The sequence below is a fragment of the Curcuma longa genome, chromosome 4 (assembly GCF_044706935.1).
Source record: "Curcuma longa cultivar G26 ecotype Majalengka, Jawa Barat chromosome 4, ITB_CL_G26_1.1, whole genome shotgun sequence".
Classification (NCBI taxonomy): domain Eukaryota; kingdom Viridiplantae; phylum Streptophyta; class Magnoliopsida; order Zingiberales; family Zingiberaceae; genus Curcuma; species Curcuma longa.
The window spans coordinates 15594458-15611189 of record NC_133864.1 but is presented as its reverse complement, the minus strand read 5'-3'; the positions used below and the strand labels follow the sequence as shown (position 1 = coordinate 15611189).

The following is a 16732-nucleotide window of genomic DNA, read 5'->3' as shown; positions in this document are numbered from 1 at the left end:
CTTCGCTGGAACTCAAACTTGGAGTAGAATCCTTTTAATTTACAGCGAACTATTCGACAACATTTAACTAGATTCTGGTTTTCTTCTTACCATCTGATGAGCATTTAGATAGTTATAATTTCAGCTATCCCTTGAAGTCATCAAAAGGAAGTTATTAAGAAGAGAGAGAGAGAGAAACAAAACTGGCAATAAATTTTGTTTTCTTTTCTTGTTCGTTTATGTATGTGAAAACTGTGATTTATTTGCAAGTTAGGATTAAAAAAACCTACACTTTGCTCTCAGAGTTAAATTACTATGTCCCAAGTTTATCGAAATGCATACAACATTTCATTTCATTGATTGTTGACACAGAGAGTGTTGGATTTGAGCAGGCAAAATGCTGGGAAACAGCTGCTGGTGTCGCTGTTAGTTCGTTCTCATCTTTTCACTTTTCTCTCTTCTTTTCACTGCCTTTCTCAACTACAGTACTTGGATTCTTTCAAACATCACGAAAGAAGTTGAAAAACTGCTTGAAGAAAGTATATGAACACACTGTATATATATACATAAGAACTGTGCAGACTTTTACCATACTCGCTTGAAGAAAAACTGCAGAAAGAAAGTTGCCAATTTGCTTCACTGTTTCTGCACGGGACAGCCTCGATTTGAAACGATAAGCCAACAAATATGAATTGCAGGAACAAACAGCATCTTTCGCAGTTCCCGAAAAAACTCAAAGGACATTGGTCAAAAAGGTGCCTTTTGATCACAAGAATGAGTAGGAACATAATGCACAGGAACTTCAGCTTGTCAGCTCTTATGCTTTGTTTAAACCGTCCCGTTCGCCCTTGATTCCACACTCGGACCTTGGATTATCCAGCTGGAACTTATGTTTGTTTCATTCAGACCAATTAACTCTTGTTGTCGATCGAGTTTGAATGCAAATCTGTTTCATGTTCATCATTTCATGCATGTACCATGCAAAGTGACGCATGTCGAGCAGACATGAGCATGTTTTTTGGTACTTGGGGAGAAGGAATGCAGCAGCAGCAGCAGCAGCAGCAGCCTCTCTGCGATTGTCGTTCCAAGGAGACAGGGAGAGAGCAGTCTGGCGGCTGCTCCAAAGTGAGAAAAAAGGAGACATCATCAGTACACAAATATTAATGTCTTTAACTCAGCAAAAAGTTTCAAAATTTTCCAACCTTTCCCACCTCTATTACTTTCCTTCTTCTTGGATGATTCTCTGAGGGTTTGTCTGTTCACAGGCACACTGCATCGACATTTCTGAGATAGATCATTGTTGGACAATGTACTCCACAATTTTATTAGAGATATTTAAAAAGTATTAGAATTCAAATTCAGATTTATCTTAGTTAAAGATGACTTAAATGGCAAATCTCAAATTGCAAGATTAGATTGGTTAGATTGAGCTATTAGGTTGTTTGAACTCTTGTGGGACGTTGTTAGTTGAGTGTTGAGTGCTTCTGAGTAGTTCTGAGTGTTGTGAGGTTCAATCGGCCTGAATGATTTCTGAGCTCGAATGAAAAGTCGAGTGTCGCTCGAGTAGTTGCTGAGTGATGAGTCGAGATGTTGAGTGATCTCGATTCATGAATTTGTCGAGTTGCCGAATGTCGAGTTGATAGAGCTGTCAAGTAGACGCTGAGTGGTAATGATGCCCGACTACCAAATTGGTCAAATCCGAGTAAATCGCCTTTGAAGAGGGCCGAATCAAGAGAGCAAGATGCTTGATATAGTTTCTTTAAAACAAATATATTTCCTCTGACTTATTTTGAAGTCATGTTAGAGGTTCATTTTTCAAGATACAATAATAAAACTATATACACAATTAAGCATTGATTGTTCGTGACAAACTGAATTAGTATTCCAATTGTATCACCAATAAAATCGTCGAGCAAAGTGCATGACAAAAAGAAAAAACAAGAGGAACAAAAGTGGATGAATTCTATGCTTTTGTCATTTCTATCCGCTCTTCTATAGATTCACACGGGAAAAAAATTTCTCTCTATATATTCACTTCAACAAAAGGTGCTCCGCCACTTCAACGGTCCCACACAGTCGACTTTACGATCATTTGTGAGAAGGTAAATTGAAAAGTTATAATTGATCACGACAGAGGAAGACATTGTTTTGATTTCGTCGAGATTCAAATCTCTATATATATATTCACAACTTCAATAGTTGAGATTCAATATCAAAACATCCCCTAAAATTTCTCTATGTATGGAAGTCCCTTCCCATCTACTCTCACATTTACAACAATCATGCCGTGCACTGCGTTTGTCTGGATTTTTAGAGAGCAGGGCTCGGCCTGGTTCTTCTGCACTTTATTGGATCCTGCAAAATTAATCAGCACTGTAGAAATCTCTATGTTTTTGGATCTGCTCAGATAAAAAACACGTTGACAGTGTTCTTGCAGAATCTTAAGCGAGCACACAGGAAGAGGCGAATTAAGCCAAATGAAGGTGCAGAAAATGAAAGATGTATTTAGAACACAAAACTACTGCGGCAACGACAACAGAAAAAAGGCTGAGAGATGATGATGATGATGATGAAATTAGAAGTGCAATGAGAGCTCGTCATGCTTCATAAGGCTCTGATGACCACCACACTTTTCCTACAATCACAACGACTCTCTGTTCTTGCGCAAGCTCTCTCTCCACCATCTTGATGCAACTGCTCTCGAAGATCCATTGAGGAGCAATAGGAGATGGTGTTTATGAGAACTGGAGTGTGTGCAGTTCACCAGGCCCTCACTGCTGAGGTCGCCTCAGTCCTCAAGCACTCCCTCGACCTGGCGACGAGGAGACGCCATGCTCAGGTCACACCCCTCCATGTCGCTGCCACCCTCATCAGCTCCTCCTCTGCATCCTCTGACCTACTCAGGAGAGCTTGCCTCAAGTCCCAGCCACACCGCCCTGCTTTCCACCACCCTCTTCACTGCAGAGCTCTTGAGCTCTGTTTCAATGTGGCTCTCCACAGGCTTCCCGCCGCCACCTCTCCCTCCTCCGGCGCTCTCCTACCTTCTCCTCCCTCCCTCTCCAACTCTCTCCTCGCAGCCATCAAGAGGGCCCAGGCCAGCCAGCGAAGGGGCTGTATTGAGCTCGAGCAACAGCAGCTTCAGCAACCTCTGTTGGCTATCGAGGTGGGAATGGAACAACTCATGCTCTCCATTCTCGACGACCCCGGTGTGAGTAGGGTGATGAAGGAGGCTGGCTTCTCTAGCAGATGTGTCAAGAGCCATCTCGAGGAAGATGCCTATGCTTCGAGCCAATCCTCACTGTTCCTGTTCAACTCCGGCAAAGACATTACCAACTGTGGCTTCAAGCCGTCGTTGAGTGAGGACCTGAGGATGGTTATGGAAGCGATGCTTAGGAAGCAGGGGAGCACCAGCACTGTGGTGGTGGGGGACTCTGGCTCTTTGTCGGAGGGCCTTGTGGCCGAGCTGATGAGGAGGTTGGGCAGGAGTGAGATCCCTGACGAGCTCCGACACGCCAGTTTCTTAAATTTACAACTCTCCTCTTCCCACCTCAGGCTCATGCGTAAGGCCGATGTGGACGCGAAGGTATCTGATCTCAGAAGAACCATCAAATCTCTAGCATCTGGTAGAAATGGCATCATCATCTACACAGGCAACTTGAGTTGGGCAGTGGATGATGAAGCAAGAAGCAAGTGTGAATTGAGCTTCGACCCAACGGAGCACATGGTTGCTGCGATGGCCAGACTGCTCTCTGAGTTCAACAGCAGCTCGGAGAACAGGGTGTGGCTGTTGGCCACTGCAAGCTACGGCACCTACCGGAAGTGCCAAATAAGGCAACCTTCTCTCGAAATTCTATGGGCCCTCCGAGCTGTGGTGGTTCCCTCAGGTTGGCTTGGCTTGGGCCTCCAAGCCTCCAGGTGAGATATCAGTGATCGAAATCTTTCAACATGGATTCTTGTCTTCTGGTCTCGATCTCTGTTCTTCTTGTGGTCTTAGTTCGTGAAGTAGGTGTTTTCATGATACAAGAACAGGATCACAAACCTACTCTTTCCTCTGTTTTGTCATACCTTTGTAGAAGACAAGACACCACTTTCGGCGATTTAACAGACTAAATGCATCCATTTTTCATGTTTGCAGTAGCCTCGATTCTCTTACAATGTCAACTGATCAGCAGGTCAAGAGCATTGTTGCTCCTCTATCATCCAGTCCCTTATTCTCAGATTCAGCACATCAAAAGACCAGACAAGGAGGCTACTGATGTCGGACGCAATAAATCTGCAGCACCAACTGCAAGAGGAAATCCCTTGGCAAGCAAACAACATTCCTTCAATCATGAAAGCATTGCATGACTGTTCTACTACCGGTGACAAGGTCATGGCACTGCTGATACAAGGGAGTGATTATATCGCCAAGAGAAGACTAGCATTGGTCATGGCCAGGTCCATTTTTGGCTCCATGGATAAGCTAATACAGATCAGGCGAAACGATTCATGCTGCAAAGCCGTCATGGATGCCATAAGAAGGGCGGCGCAGAAATGCATAGTCTTGGTGGAGGATATCGATCAAATGAGTGATCATTTCATTAAACCATTCACAGATGCCTTAAAAGTTGGATCTTTTAAGGGCGCTCTAGGAGAAGAAGTTTGCTTAGCTGATGCAATCTTCATACTGACCACTTCTCAGGTGGCCAAATTAAAGAACGCCAATGACATCAGTAGCACGATGAAACTTTGTGCTGAAGATGCATCATCATCCAGTGATTCCAAAAGGAAGTCGGAGAATGATCTCGAGAGGAGTTCCAAGAGGCTAAGAACAGAGGAGCACCGTTTCGATCTTAACTTCGAACCATATGTTAACATAGTCCATGGGGAGGAGACTGAATGCAACAGCTTCCATCTTCCACAGGAGCTTCTGAAAACCAGTGTTCAGCTCACTTTAAATGCCGGGATCGGTGAGTACCAGGAACTGAAGGTCAATCTTCTCACAAAGCTCCATCGAGCATTCGAGGAAATGCAGAATGGAAAGGACAGAAAGGGGCATCTGGTTGTCGATCCAGAAGTCACAGAGGAGCTAATGCAGGCGTCTGGTTTCTTCCTCGAGAGCTTCTACGAGAAGTGGGCGAGAGAGGTGATCCAAGCCAATCTACAAACTGCCCAAGACGGCGGGAACGTGAGGTTGAGTTTGCAAGAGAGAGAGAAAGAGAGGGGGAGAGAGAGAGAGAGAGAGAGAGATGTTATCGCAAATTTGCAGCAAGCATAATCTTTAAGTTGCAGTAATCTTTAAGTTGTAACATTTTCTTTACGAAAATTTTCCACTATAAAAATTGTTTCGTGGGCTATATGAAGCCCAAGTCCATGTTGAAGCCCAAAATCGGGCCCAAGTCTTCCGCTTCGCTTCTCACTCTCCTTCGTCCCCATCCGGCCACCGTCCCATCGCCGGCGACCCAAATCTCCACCGGAATTCGTCCGCAATTTCGTGCAGGAGCCATTTGATCTTCAGATCTCACCCGTTACCTGCCTTTGTTCACTACCCTCAGTTCCGCTCCAACTGATCCTACACGAATCTAGGGGTTTGAGGAAATTTCCCGGCGAAGTAGGCGTCAGAGCAAAGATGGAGAAGTCGTGCTCGCTGCTGATCCACTTCGACAAGAGCTCTCAGGCGATGGCCAATGAGATCAAGGAGGCTCTCGAGGGAAACGATGTGAAGGCCAAGATCGATGCCCTGAAGAAGGCCATCATGCTCCTCCTCAACGGAGAGTCCCTCCCTCAGCTCTTCGTCACCGTCTTCCGCTACGTCCTCCCCTCCGAGGACCACACCGTGCAGAAGCTGCTGCTCCTCTACCTGGAGATAATCGACAAGACGGATGTCCGCGGCCGCGTGCTTCCGGAGATGATCCTCAGCTGCCAGAACCTCCGCAACAACTTGCAGCACCCTAATGAGTACATCCGCGGCGTCACGCTCCGCTTCCTCTGCCGCCTAACTGAGCCTGAGATCCTCGAACCGCTTGTCCCCTCCGTCATTACCAACCTCGATCATCGCCATCCCTTTATTCGCCGCCACGCGCTCCTTGCCATCGCTGCCATCTACCGCCTCCCGACCGGGGAGCAGCTGCTTCCTGATACACCTGAGCTGATCGAGAAGGCCCTGTCCTCCGACCAGGACCTCTCTGCCCGACGCAATGCCTTCCTTATGCTTGCCTCGTGCGCCCAGCCGCGGGCGGTCGCATACCTCTTGTCCCAAGCTGACCACGTTGCCAACTGGGGCGACCTCCTCCAGATGGCCGCCTTGGACCTCATCCGCAAGGTCTGCCGCGCTAACCCAGGGGAGAAGGGTAAGCACATTAAGATCATCGTCTCCCTCCTCAGTTGCCCGTCTGAGGCAGTAGTCTACGAGTGCGCCAGCACCCTTGTCTCCCTGTCATCGGTCCCCACAGTCATCAGGGCTGCTGCGAACGCCTACTGCCAGCTCCTACGATCACAGAGTGACAATAATGTGAAACTCATTGTGCTTGATCGTCTCAACGAGCTGAAGACGTCAAATAGGGCGATCATGGTGGAGATGATCATGGATGTGCTCCGTGCACTATCAAGTCCGAATCTTGACATCAAGCGCAAGACGTTGGACATTACCCTTGAGCTGATCACCTCGAGGAACATTGACGAGGTGGTGCTCACACTCAAGAAAGAAGTTGTGAAGACCCAGAGCACTGAACTCGAAAAAAATGGGGAATACCGGCAGATGCTAGTGCAGGCTATCCATTCATGCGCAATCAAGTTCCCTCAGGTTGCTAGTACAGTCGTTCATTTGTTGATGGATTTCCTTGGAGATTCTAATGTGGCTTCTGCTATCGATGTTGTTCTCTTCGTGAGAGAGATAATTGAGACAAATCAGAAGCTCAGGGTTTTGGTAATAACTAGGTTGCTTGACACGTTTTACCAGATTCGTGCTACAAGGGTCTGCTCATGTGCTCTTTGGATCATTGGTGAGTACTGTCTTTCGCTTTCAGAGGTGGAGAGTGGAATTGCTACAATTAAGCAGGGCCTCGGAGACATTCCCTTCTACACTGCCACTGAGGAAGGGGAGACAGCTGATGCTTCAAAGAAACTCCAGCAGGTTAATTCTTCTGTTACTGTCTCTTCAAGGCGGCCTGTGATTCTTGCAGATGGCACATATGCAACACAAAGTGCTGCCTTTGAAACTGCTTTGTCAGCACCAACACTTCTTCCTGGATCTTTGGCTTCACCTGGAAATCTGGGGGCATTAATCTTGTCTGGCGACTTCTTTGTAGGAGCAGTTATTGCTTCTACTTTGACTAAGCTTGTTCTGAGATTGGAGAAGGTCCAACCATCAAAGGCCGAAGCAAACAAAGCATGCACTGACGCTTTGCTAATCATGACTTCTATGTTGCAGTTGGGGCAATCATCATTTCTTCCGCACCCAATTGATAATGATTCGTATGACAGGATTGTGCTGTGCATAAGATCGCTCTGCAACACTGGTGATGATGCGAGGAAAATATGGTTGCAGTCATGTCGCCGGAGTTTTGCAGCAATGCTTGCAGAGAAGCAATTCCAAGAAATTGGGGCGATTAAAGCTAAGACCCAGATTTCCTATGCCCAGCCTGATGATCTTATTGATTTTTACCATCTGAAGAGTCGCAAGGTAATCACTTCAGATATATTTCTATTTCTCTTGATTGACAATGAAAGATCATCTATATTCTCTTGATAAGCTGAGTAGCATAAAACTTTTCTTTTAGCCTAAGAAACAATCAACGACCAAACAAGATTATAGAAGTTCTCTTCATTTTACCCATTTAGTCTTTATCTTATTAATGCTATTCTTGTAAATAATTCCTTATTGAACAATAGATTATAAATATATGAAAATCTTACAACAATTCCATATCTATTCATCTTAGATATTCCTTTGCCTTTTTTTCCTTTTTCATCTCATTTACATAGTTTTAGTTCTTTTAAATTAAAAACCTTTAGTTTCTTACTGATATTCAAGTTTCTGAGTTTATTTTATTCTCACACTTAGCAAAATATTGTAAAACAAATAGCATACACCAAGAATATTTATTCTCAAGGTTCCTTAAAGGCTTACGCCATTTACTTAAACATGCCTGAGTTTGGTTCATTTGTGACTGATATCGAAAATTTTCTTTAACATATATATTACTACAAGGATCATGATGATAACTTCTTGTTAGTGTTGTTTCATTTAGTTGGCTTTGACCATGTGAAATTTGAGTTTCTGTTGTCAACATGTATGCTTTCATAAATGGGCAGTCCAAGTTTACGCAATTAATTGACTTTGTTCCTGCACTTGTGAAAGTATGAGTTTTTGTTTATATACCTTCAAGTGTATTGTTATTAAGTGACTTTGTTATTGCAGTAGCATGCGATAGTATGAAGTCACTTCCTACTTAATTAAATTGTAGATGCATGCCCAATGATCTTTTTGAATTCAACCTAAAATGCCTGTCACTAACTGAAAGTATTATTGTTTGAATTCAACCTAAAATGCCCATTGTTTTATGTTACGATTTCCTACATTAAGAATTCATCTTTGTTTCTTTGAAGAGCTGAATGTTTGCAAGAGCTTTGCATTAATTTGAGAAATAAAAATAGCTACCAGTTATCCTTTTATCTGCTCAGTCTGTTAGATCTACATATTCCATATATAAAAAGGATAAGAACCCCCAAAATTCTGGTCTAATGATCATTAATCACAGCCAAACATTTGACATATCTTAATTGTGAAGTTTCTTTTGTTTAGCCATATGACATTATTTCCTTCGTTAAGAATTCATCTTAGTTTCCTTGGAAGAATTGAATATGTGTCAAAATTTTGTATTAATTTGAGAAATAAGAATAGATAGCAGTTATCCTTCTATCTGCACAAGCTGGTCGCTCTACATTTTTCAAATATAAAAAGGATAATAACCCACATAATTCTGGTCCAGTGATCATTCACAGCCAAACAATTGGCATATCTTAATTGCGAAATTTTCTTTGATTATCCATTTCAGGTAAATTCTTTGCTAAAGTTGTTGTAATTATGATCTTGTTTGTAAATCATTTTTGCCTCTCACGCTCCTAGTTCTTGACATTTAATATTATAATTTCTTTCTTCTTCTTTTTGTCTGTGTTTATACTGGATATTTTAGAACGATTCTATACAAAACAATTTAAAAAACACTGGAAGTTATTTACTCGTTGATATGTTATAAATTGTTGCTATAACTATAAAAATCTTTACCTTCTCTTTTATTCTATTGATTGATGTTTACAGGGCATGAGCCAGCTAGATTTAGAAGATGAAGTTCAGGATGACTTAAAACGTGCAACTGGAGAATTTATGAAAGATGGTGATGATGCAAATAAGTTGAACAGAATCCGTCAACTCACTGGATTTAGCGATCCTGTCTATGCTGAGTCTTTTGTGACAGTTCATCATTACTATATTGTCCTTGACGTCACTGTGATTAATCGAACAAAGGAAACCCTTCAGAACCTATGTTTGGAGTTAGCAACCATGGGAGACCTCAAGCTTGTAGACCGGCCACAAAATTATACTCTAGCTCCAGAGTCAAGCAAACAAATCAGAGCTAATATAAAGTTCTCTTCCACAGAAACAGGAGTGATATTTGGCAATATTGTATATGAGACTTCAAATGTGCACGAGAGAACTGTTGTCATCCTCAATGACATCCACATTGATATCATGGACTACATATCTCCTGCTACTTGTAGTGATGTGACATTCAGGAATATGTGGGCAGAATTTGAGTGGGAAAACAAGGTAATTGTTTCTCTTCAAGTGATATCATTGATTTCTTAATTATGCATCTACTGTTATAATTAACTGTGTTTACACTTTCAAGATACAGATATTGACTTATCTAATTTCTGAATGATTGCATCTTATTTCACTGTTAGGGACACACACACTTATGATGATTCATTTCGTGAGAACGATTGCACCTATCAAATTTTATCACACAGTTCTTGACATATTGCACATATCCTGAATTTTTCAATGATTGACTCAATGGAATTTAGGTTTGAAGTTTTTTTTTTATTCTAAAAAATGATAAATCCCAGTTAGCCTCATTGACTATCTCTAGGGGTGATCGGTCCGGCCCCACGGAAGTTTTCCACCGGCCACCAGGGTAAATCGGGAAGTGCACGCAGCGGCCAACCCAGACGCCCAATATCCTTTGATTGCGCTCCCCATTTAGAGGAAAATTCCTGCAAATACTCCGTAGCTAGGGATCGAACCGAAGTTTTTTTTATTCTAGTATTTGTGGGAAGAGGCTAAAATTATTATTTTTCTTGACAAAATTTTCAAATCTTGTGAGGTAAATTTTTCTTGATGTTCATCCTATCCTAATGCAAAAGTGTGTATTTGTCAAAAGGGAAATGCTTTTTTCTAACCTCCAGTTTTTGATTTTGAGATCATAGTTTGTAATTTTGATGAATTCTCAGCAAGATTCTTTTCTGTTTTAGTTTAATTTATGCGATGTGATTGTTTATTAACTGATAATATGGTTGAGCATATGCCGTCATGTCTGTTTGTCTAATTGAGCATGTCAAATTCTTTATCTTTTGCTCGTGTTGGTTGGCATGTGAACAAATTGTTTAAAATTACAGTTAGCAGTGAACACAATAATACAAGACGAAAAGGAGTTTCTGAATCACATTATCAAACCAACAAACATGAAGTGCTTCACACCTCTGTAAGTTGTTTTCGAACACGAAACATTTCATGCTGTTCATTTCCTATGAAAGATATATCTTTTACGTCTTTTTATTCTATTTCAGGTCCGTTCTGGATGGGGAGTGTGGATTCCTTGCTGCAAACCTGTATGCGAAGAGTGTGTTCGGAGAGGATGCTCTGTTCAACATAAGTGTAGAGAAGCAGGCTGACATGAAGCTGAATGGTTACATCAGGATCAGAAGCAAGACGCAAGGCATTGCCCTTAGTCTTGGAGATAAAATCACACTCAAACAGAAGGGCAGCAGTAACTAATGGGCACGAGCGTCGTGCTCGATCCATCGAAAGCCATTGCATCGACAATTTAATAAAACATGCAATTGTTTTTTGTTACATTATAAGTCTGTTGGAGTTGAGCTACAGGCCACATTGCTGCTGTTTCAAAACTCTCAGAACACAAAAGGCCTTACCTCCTACCACCGGCCACATGATTCATAAACTTTCCAGGTGAATAGTTGCTTCTACCTGAACATGAAGTCGGCATATATTCAGCATTTCAAGTATACAAACTGCTATTTGTTCTTTGATACAGCAATATATGCCCGAAGATTATCCATGCTATCTGAAGTTTTGTGGGCATTGGTATGTTTGATAACCACAGAGGTTCTTTTGGTATTCATGAGAGATGGACTGCAGGTAGGTCAGGTATTCACAATTCTGTAATATATTTTTTGAGTGTTGGTAATCACGACTTACTGATAATTATAGTTTTACTAGTTGAACTGCAATTGTTTGACAAAAAGATTTCCTTCCACAGATCAAACAAAACAAAAACAAAGATATTGGAAGAAAAAGATGGCACTGCCATCACGTCCACTGTAAACTGACGTTCTGAGCTGATGCAGGTCAACCACAGCAGTAGTTGGGTCAGCATCTTTTGACTTTACTGACCGCGATCTCAAATCTATCTCCTATCCAGCTCACCCTCTCCCCACCCACCAAAAAGGCGGCGCAGAGGATGTAGGTTCCTGAGACGACGGCATCAGCCGGCGACGGCGGTTCCGTCCGTCGGAGAGTGGCTGTGCTCGCCTTCGTAGGTAACGATCAGTATCGAGGGATCGTCGGGTGCCCGCTCCACGTGCTTCCTCGCCGGGCAGCCGCGCAGCGTGCTGCACTTGTAGTAGCCACTGAAATATGAATCATAAACAGAGTTTGATCGGGTTGCAGCCGTTTGATGGAGATCAGACGGGTTTAAGAGGAGTTTACCGTGGGTAAGGTGAGCCCTTGATCGGCTTCTGCCCGTACTTGCGCCACGAGAACTCGTCCGGCGGGATGTCCGCCGCCTTCGAGCTTATCGCCGGTACGCGTATTGTCCTCTTCACCCGCGATTTCCTGCTTTAAAAAAATTATCATTAAATTGGAGATCGACGGGTAAGGATTTGTTTGGCCTCTGTTTGTTGTTTTCTATACCTTCGTTTGGAGCAGTGGCAGCGGCCGCCGGAGACGGCGTACTTTCCGTCGGCTTGCTCGGAGTGAGAGTGTTCGTTTTCGTGCTCAAGGCAAATCCGCTTGAGCGAAGATGAGCGCGGCGGCTTCCGGATAGAAACAGAGGCGGTAGGGAAGAGGAGGGAGGCGCTGTCGCGCTGGCCGCGGCCTTTGGAGACGCTGCCGTCGCCTGTAAGGGACGACACGAAGGAGGACGTCGCGGAAGACATCGGCGTCGAGATGCTAAAGCACTCCTTCCCGTACTGACCGAGCGGCGAGGCTTCCCCTCCGGCCTCCGGCTCGGTGAAGTCGAGAGTCAACCCCTGGGGAGGAAGCGCGTGCTGAGGTGGCTTGACGGCCCGGAGCGGCATGGGGGCCAGGTAGAGGGTCTTCTCGGCCGACGAAGGCGGCGGTTTCGCCGCCGCCGTTGGGCCTCGGCGGAAGCGGGCGTGGCCGGTGCGGTTGAGGATGGAGATGACTTTCTTGAACTTGGAGACGGCCACATCGGTGATTCCCCGGCAGTCGACCTGCTGCTGCTGCTGCTGACCGGAGAGTTGCCGGATGAGGTTTTCCACGGAGCGCAGCCCCGCAGCGGCCGCCTCTTGGATCGCCATCTGGTCGTCCATCTTGGCGTACCCCATCAGACCAACGTCCATGATTCGCCTCCCAAGCCAGCATCCAACTGAAGAGATTAACGAAGGCAGGCAGGAGGATTCTTTATAGCAGCTTCGAATCTACCACTCCGGGGAGGAAGACGACGACCCTCTTTGTTGGAGTCAAAGCTACTTTTTAATCAAACGGTCCTCATCTCTCCACTTTTTTCTCGTGATGGCATTTTATCACTAATCGTGACGACGTTACTTTTTCCCCAAACGGCTAAATCTCTCTTTTCCCGACCCAAACGCTTACCGTGTTCATGATTGGATGCTAAATGGCAAAGCTGCCAAGGTTTTAGATCAATCTCGAGAGTTACGAAAGGAAAATTAAAAGTGGACAGAGAGCAGATGTAGCGTTGACCATGGTTTCGTGGTGAATTTAGATTTTTCTTAGATTTATTAATGCGTCAGCGCGCCAATATTAATTGGATTCGGTGGACGTGATATCGCATGTTGTAGTGGGTGTTGGAGGAGGGAGCAGCGAGTCAGTGACAGTGGGTGCGTTCGCAGTGGCCCACCCGTCACGACCTAAAGGTTCCCAGGCCATAAAAAATTTACCCTTTGGAAGACCAACTCAATATGTGGACGTTAATCGCTAGGTAAAGAAGTGGGTATAAATATCAGATGATGCGTTACTAGTGATGACAGACGAAAGCGATGGCTTTGGCAGCTGTCGGTGTGGTTGACGCTGGAGATCTGTTGTCGGTCGTTGGATCAAAGATGACTCAATCGTACCGTCGATCATTATGACAAAATTGAAAATGACGTGTTTACATCAGATCCGTCGGATCTGTCTACCTTGTGATTTGGAGGTCACCGTCCGATTAGTGATTTGGAAATTTTCGTTTTGCCCATTCAATTTCTCACAATTACCAAAAGCTCGTCTGTGCTTCCCCTGGGATTCTCATCGCTTCCTTCGAGAGCCTTCTCCGATCTGTTGCCGCATTGCTTCCTTCTCTGCTCTTCGGATCGAACCATCCGAGATCTGCGCCCTTCTGCTCTGCTTCCCACGACGAGCGGTCGAGCTCCCTCGTGATCGCCAATGTCGTACGTCGATCAAGCATTCTCGATCTCGGACGAGGACGTCATGATGGAGGGGGCCTACGTCGTCCACCAGCGCCCGCCCGTAAAGGAGATCGCCCTCTCTGTCGGCCTGCTTGTTTCAGGCGTTCTAGGCATCGTTTCCGGCGTCCTCATGGCTGCCAATCGAGTCGGCGGCGATCCAACTCACGGTAATCCGGCTGAATTCGTCCTCTTCCACAAACCCTAGTCCGGATTTCACTCACCCAACCTATTTATTCGCGAATTCTCTGCTAATTCTTGTGCGATTGGTGGAATTCAGGTGTTTTCTTTGCGCTTCTCGGGTCGGTGCTGGTCATACCGCGGGTTTATAAGGGATACAAAGGTTTCTCATTTGCTAACATTCCCGCAGCATAAGGGTAATTTTCTTCTTTCTCAGGTGTTACCCTGCAACTTTTATCCTTTGTACAAATCGCTTATCTTTTCTTGTCGATTAATGTTCATTTCCTCTTTGGACGATCACTCACTCCATGTTGGTTCTGTAACTAATAAGGACAATTATATGGATAACTATATTTATTATTATTATGTGTAAATTCTACCATTAGCAAACCATAAAGGTTGACCACAATATCTTGTCATAAGGTCCAAGTAACATCGAATTAGATTCTAAGTCATAGTAATATCCTTAAACCTACAGCCACAAAACTCTAAGTTATGTTACTGTCACATAACAATAATTTCATCTCAGATAAGCAATTTGAGTTAGATTTAGAGCTGTAAATGAATATAATATTCATGAACAAACCTTACTTGAGTTTGTTTGATATAGATATATTGTGTTAATAATCATTAATGTTCATGAAGGAAGTTCATGAACAAAGTTAGTTGCAAACTTGTCAAGGCTCTACTATGATCTTGTTTCTTTAATTTTTAATCCAAATATATAAAGAACATAATATGTGTATATATGTATAATACTATTTGAATATTCCATTTTTGATATCCTATAAATTTAGTAGATTTTAAGTATCTATCATATCTTAAAAGTGATTGATCTAAATTTAATGAGATTATAAGGATCACCATGTTGCTAGTGAAGCTCAGTAAAACTCGAGTTGGGTTGACATCGATCATTCCTTTTACTAAACATGCTTGATCAGAGTCGATAAGATAAACAAACAAGCTTGAACATCATCAAGCTGAGCTCAGCTTACCTCCTTTACATAATGTAAAGGTGGAAAAGTGTGATAGCAGATAAATTCAATAACAAGATGTGCACTGGAAACATGGAAGAGCTTACCTCAAATCATAGTTACGACGCCTTCTATGTTGGTGAAAACTCTTGAACTAATATTTCTGCATGGTGAGGGAGAGCTTAAATAAGCTCCATGATTTATCTATTGTGGAAATATTTAACATTGCTTCAAAATTGTTTCTAAATTAGAATTGGCGAAAGCCAACACAATAATCTACTTACATAATAAGCAAAATTCCCATACAAAATTATGTTATCGCCTGAATAATAAATATATACGTTTCAAATTTCAAATTAGCTTCACAATTGGTTGTAAAACAATGCCTGTACCCTGACCTAATGTAATAGACAACTTTGTCTCCATTGTCTCTAGGAATGGATAAACTTTATTTCTGAGTTCTCCAAAGGATCTAATAAGTTTTGTCACCTAGTCCCCATGGAAGATTAGAGAAGCTTTCTCCCTTAGTTGTTCTAGAAGGTCAAACAAGCTATCTTTCTAATGCATAATTGTTGAAATGAACATGATATCTATTTGTGTGTTGTTTGGAACACCCTCTAGTTGTATTTATATTTCGGTAAAGTTTGAGACAAACTTATACACAGCCTTATCTTCCCTTTCAAAGGGTGTTATCAGCGATGTGTTTCCTTTTGTTAGTTTTTTTGCTAGCCATGAAGTGTTCATTGAAATTAATCGTTTGTGAATAAAATCATTGATTTAGCTGGCTCTAACATGAGATTATCTTGAGCTATTCCTGATAGGACCAAGTGGGTCACTATGTTGGTTTTAACATGAAATCATCTTGAGCATTCCTGATATGGTCAAAGTAGGTCGGCATGATCATCTTGAGCAACCCCACCTGTATCCCTTCTTCCTTTCTTAATTGCTTCATCACAAGTGGGTGTCTTGGCTTTTGCAATTCAGGTAATGCTGTTGAGTTCTCCAAATTCATGGTAACTGTTTATGCTTCTCTATGAGGTGAAAATTTTTGATAACTGAGCTGAGCTGTCTACAGACTGCATTCAGAGTCGTACTGCACGGCTCATCAAAGCGAAGCAAAGCCATGGGGTTTTGTTCAGTGGATGAGGTCGCATCGCCAGCTTTGAGCTTCAGTTGGTGGCCATATGCCATGTCGGACTCTGAACGGGCACATCCCTGCTGCCTTCGTGCCCCCCACACACAAACGAGTCACGTGAGTAAGCACACCAACTCTTCCTTTCCTTCCGTTGTATTTTACTGCAACACAAGTAGCATGGTCACGTGATGCTCTTTTGCTTCATGGAGTGAGCCCAATCTTTAATATCATCACTCGTAAACCTTTACGTCATTGTCGACGCTATCTCGACGTCATCCAAAAATTGTCGACTTTAATATCATCCTTTACTAAGTAAAGGATGCTGGGCATTAGGATTGGCCGTCGTATGCACTTCCCGATTTACCCTGGTGGTCGGTGGAAAACTTTCGTGGGACCGGACTGACCACTCCCAGAGATGTGGCTACTGGGATTATCATTTTTTTTAGGATAGCTACTTAAGTCCCCGGGGCAATGGTGCAACGGTAAAACATCTGAATTGTGACTCAGGGACCTGCGGTTCGATCCCCAGCTACGGCGT

The 16732-nt window shown here is 43.4% G+C and overlaps 3 protein-coding genes and 1 pseudogene across 4 annotated transcripts; 3 read left to right on the top strand and 1 right to left on the bottom strand.

Annotated features, from left to right (window-relative positions):
- The first annotated feature begins 2607 nt into the window (after positions 1-2607).
- On the top strand, positions 2608-5236 carry LOC141827162 (protein SMAX1-LIKE 4-like; annotated as a pseudogene).
- A 278-nt stretch (positions 5237-5514) lies between these two features.
- On the top strand, positions 5515-11017 carry LOC141826493 (coatomer subunit beta-1-like). The gene is made up of 4 exons (XM_074713746.1): positions 5515-7639; positions 9278-9787; positions 10639-10724; positions 10810-11017. Exons 1-4 carry the CDS (start codon positions 5588-5590, stop codon positions 11015-11017), a joined length of 2856 nt encoding a protein of 951 aa, XP_074569847.1. The 5' UTR covers positions 5515-5587.
- A 441-nt stretch (positions 11018-11458) lies between these two features.
- On the bottom strand, positions 11459-12912 carry LOC141826494 (WRKY transcription factor WRKY51-like). Of its 2 annotated transcripts, none has more exons than XM_074713747.1 (3): positions 12173-12912; positions 11969-12094; positions 11459-11889 (listed from the first exon to the last, which is right to left on the bottom strand). In XM_074713747.1, exons 1-3 carry the CDS (start codon positions 12841-12843, stop codon positions 11745-11747), a joined length of 942 nt encoding a protein of 313 aa, XP_074569848.1. In that variant the 5' UTR covers positions 12844-12912; the 3' UTR covers positions 11459-11744. The 2 variants fall into 2 exon arrangements, with proteins under 2 accessions (XP_074569848.1, XP_074569849.1); XM_074713748.1 differs by having other exon boundaries at positions 11459-11871.
- A 973-nt stretch (positions 12913-13885) lies between these two features.
- On the top strand, positions 13886-14280 carry LOC141827161 (uncharacterized). The gene is made up of 2 exons (XM_074714412.1): positions 13886-14075; positions 14186-14280. The coding sequence occupies exons 1-2, from the start codon at positions 13886-13888 to the stop codon at positions 14278-14280; spliced, it is 285 nt and encodes a 94-aa protein (XP_074570513.1).
- The last annotated feature ends 2452 nt before the right edge of the window (positions 14281-16732 follow it).

Bases quoted from the DNA above. Each gene is read 5' to 3' on its own strand.
- LOC141826494 (XM_074713747.1), bottom strand. From the start codon at position 12,843: ATGGACGTTGGTCTGATGGGGTACGCCAAGATGGACGACCAGATGGCG. The intron at 12,095-12,172 runs GTATAGAAAACA...TTTTTAAAGCAG, and splicing joins TGCCACTGCTCCAAACGAAG to GAAATCGCGGGTGAAGAGGA. The intron at 11,890-11,968 runs GTAAACTCCTCT...TTCATATTTCAG, and splicing joins AAGGGCTCACCTTACCCACG to TGGCTACTACAAGTGCAGCA.
- LOC141827161 (XM_074714412.1), top strand. From the start codon at position 13,886: ATGTCGTACGTCGATCAAGCATTCTCGATCTCGGACGAGGACGTCATG. The intron at 14,076-14,185 runs GTAATCCGGCTG...GGTGGAATTCAG, and splicing joins CGGCGGCGATCCAACTCACG to GTGTTTTCTTTGCGCTTCTC.
- LOC141826493 (XM_074713746.1), top strand. From the start codon at position 5,588: ATGGAGAAGTCGTGCTCGCTGCTGATCCACTTCGACAAGAGCTCTCAG. The intron at 7,640-9,277 runs GTAATCACTTCA...TGATGTTTACAG, and splicing joins ACCATCTGAAGAGTCGCAAG to GGCATGAGCCAGCTAGATTT. The intron at 9,788-10,638 runs GTAATTGTTTCT...TTAAAATTACAG, and splicing joins AATTTGAGTGGGAAAACAAG to TTAGCAGTGAACACAATAAT.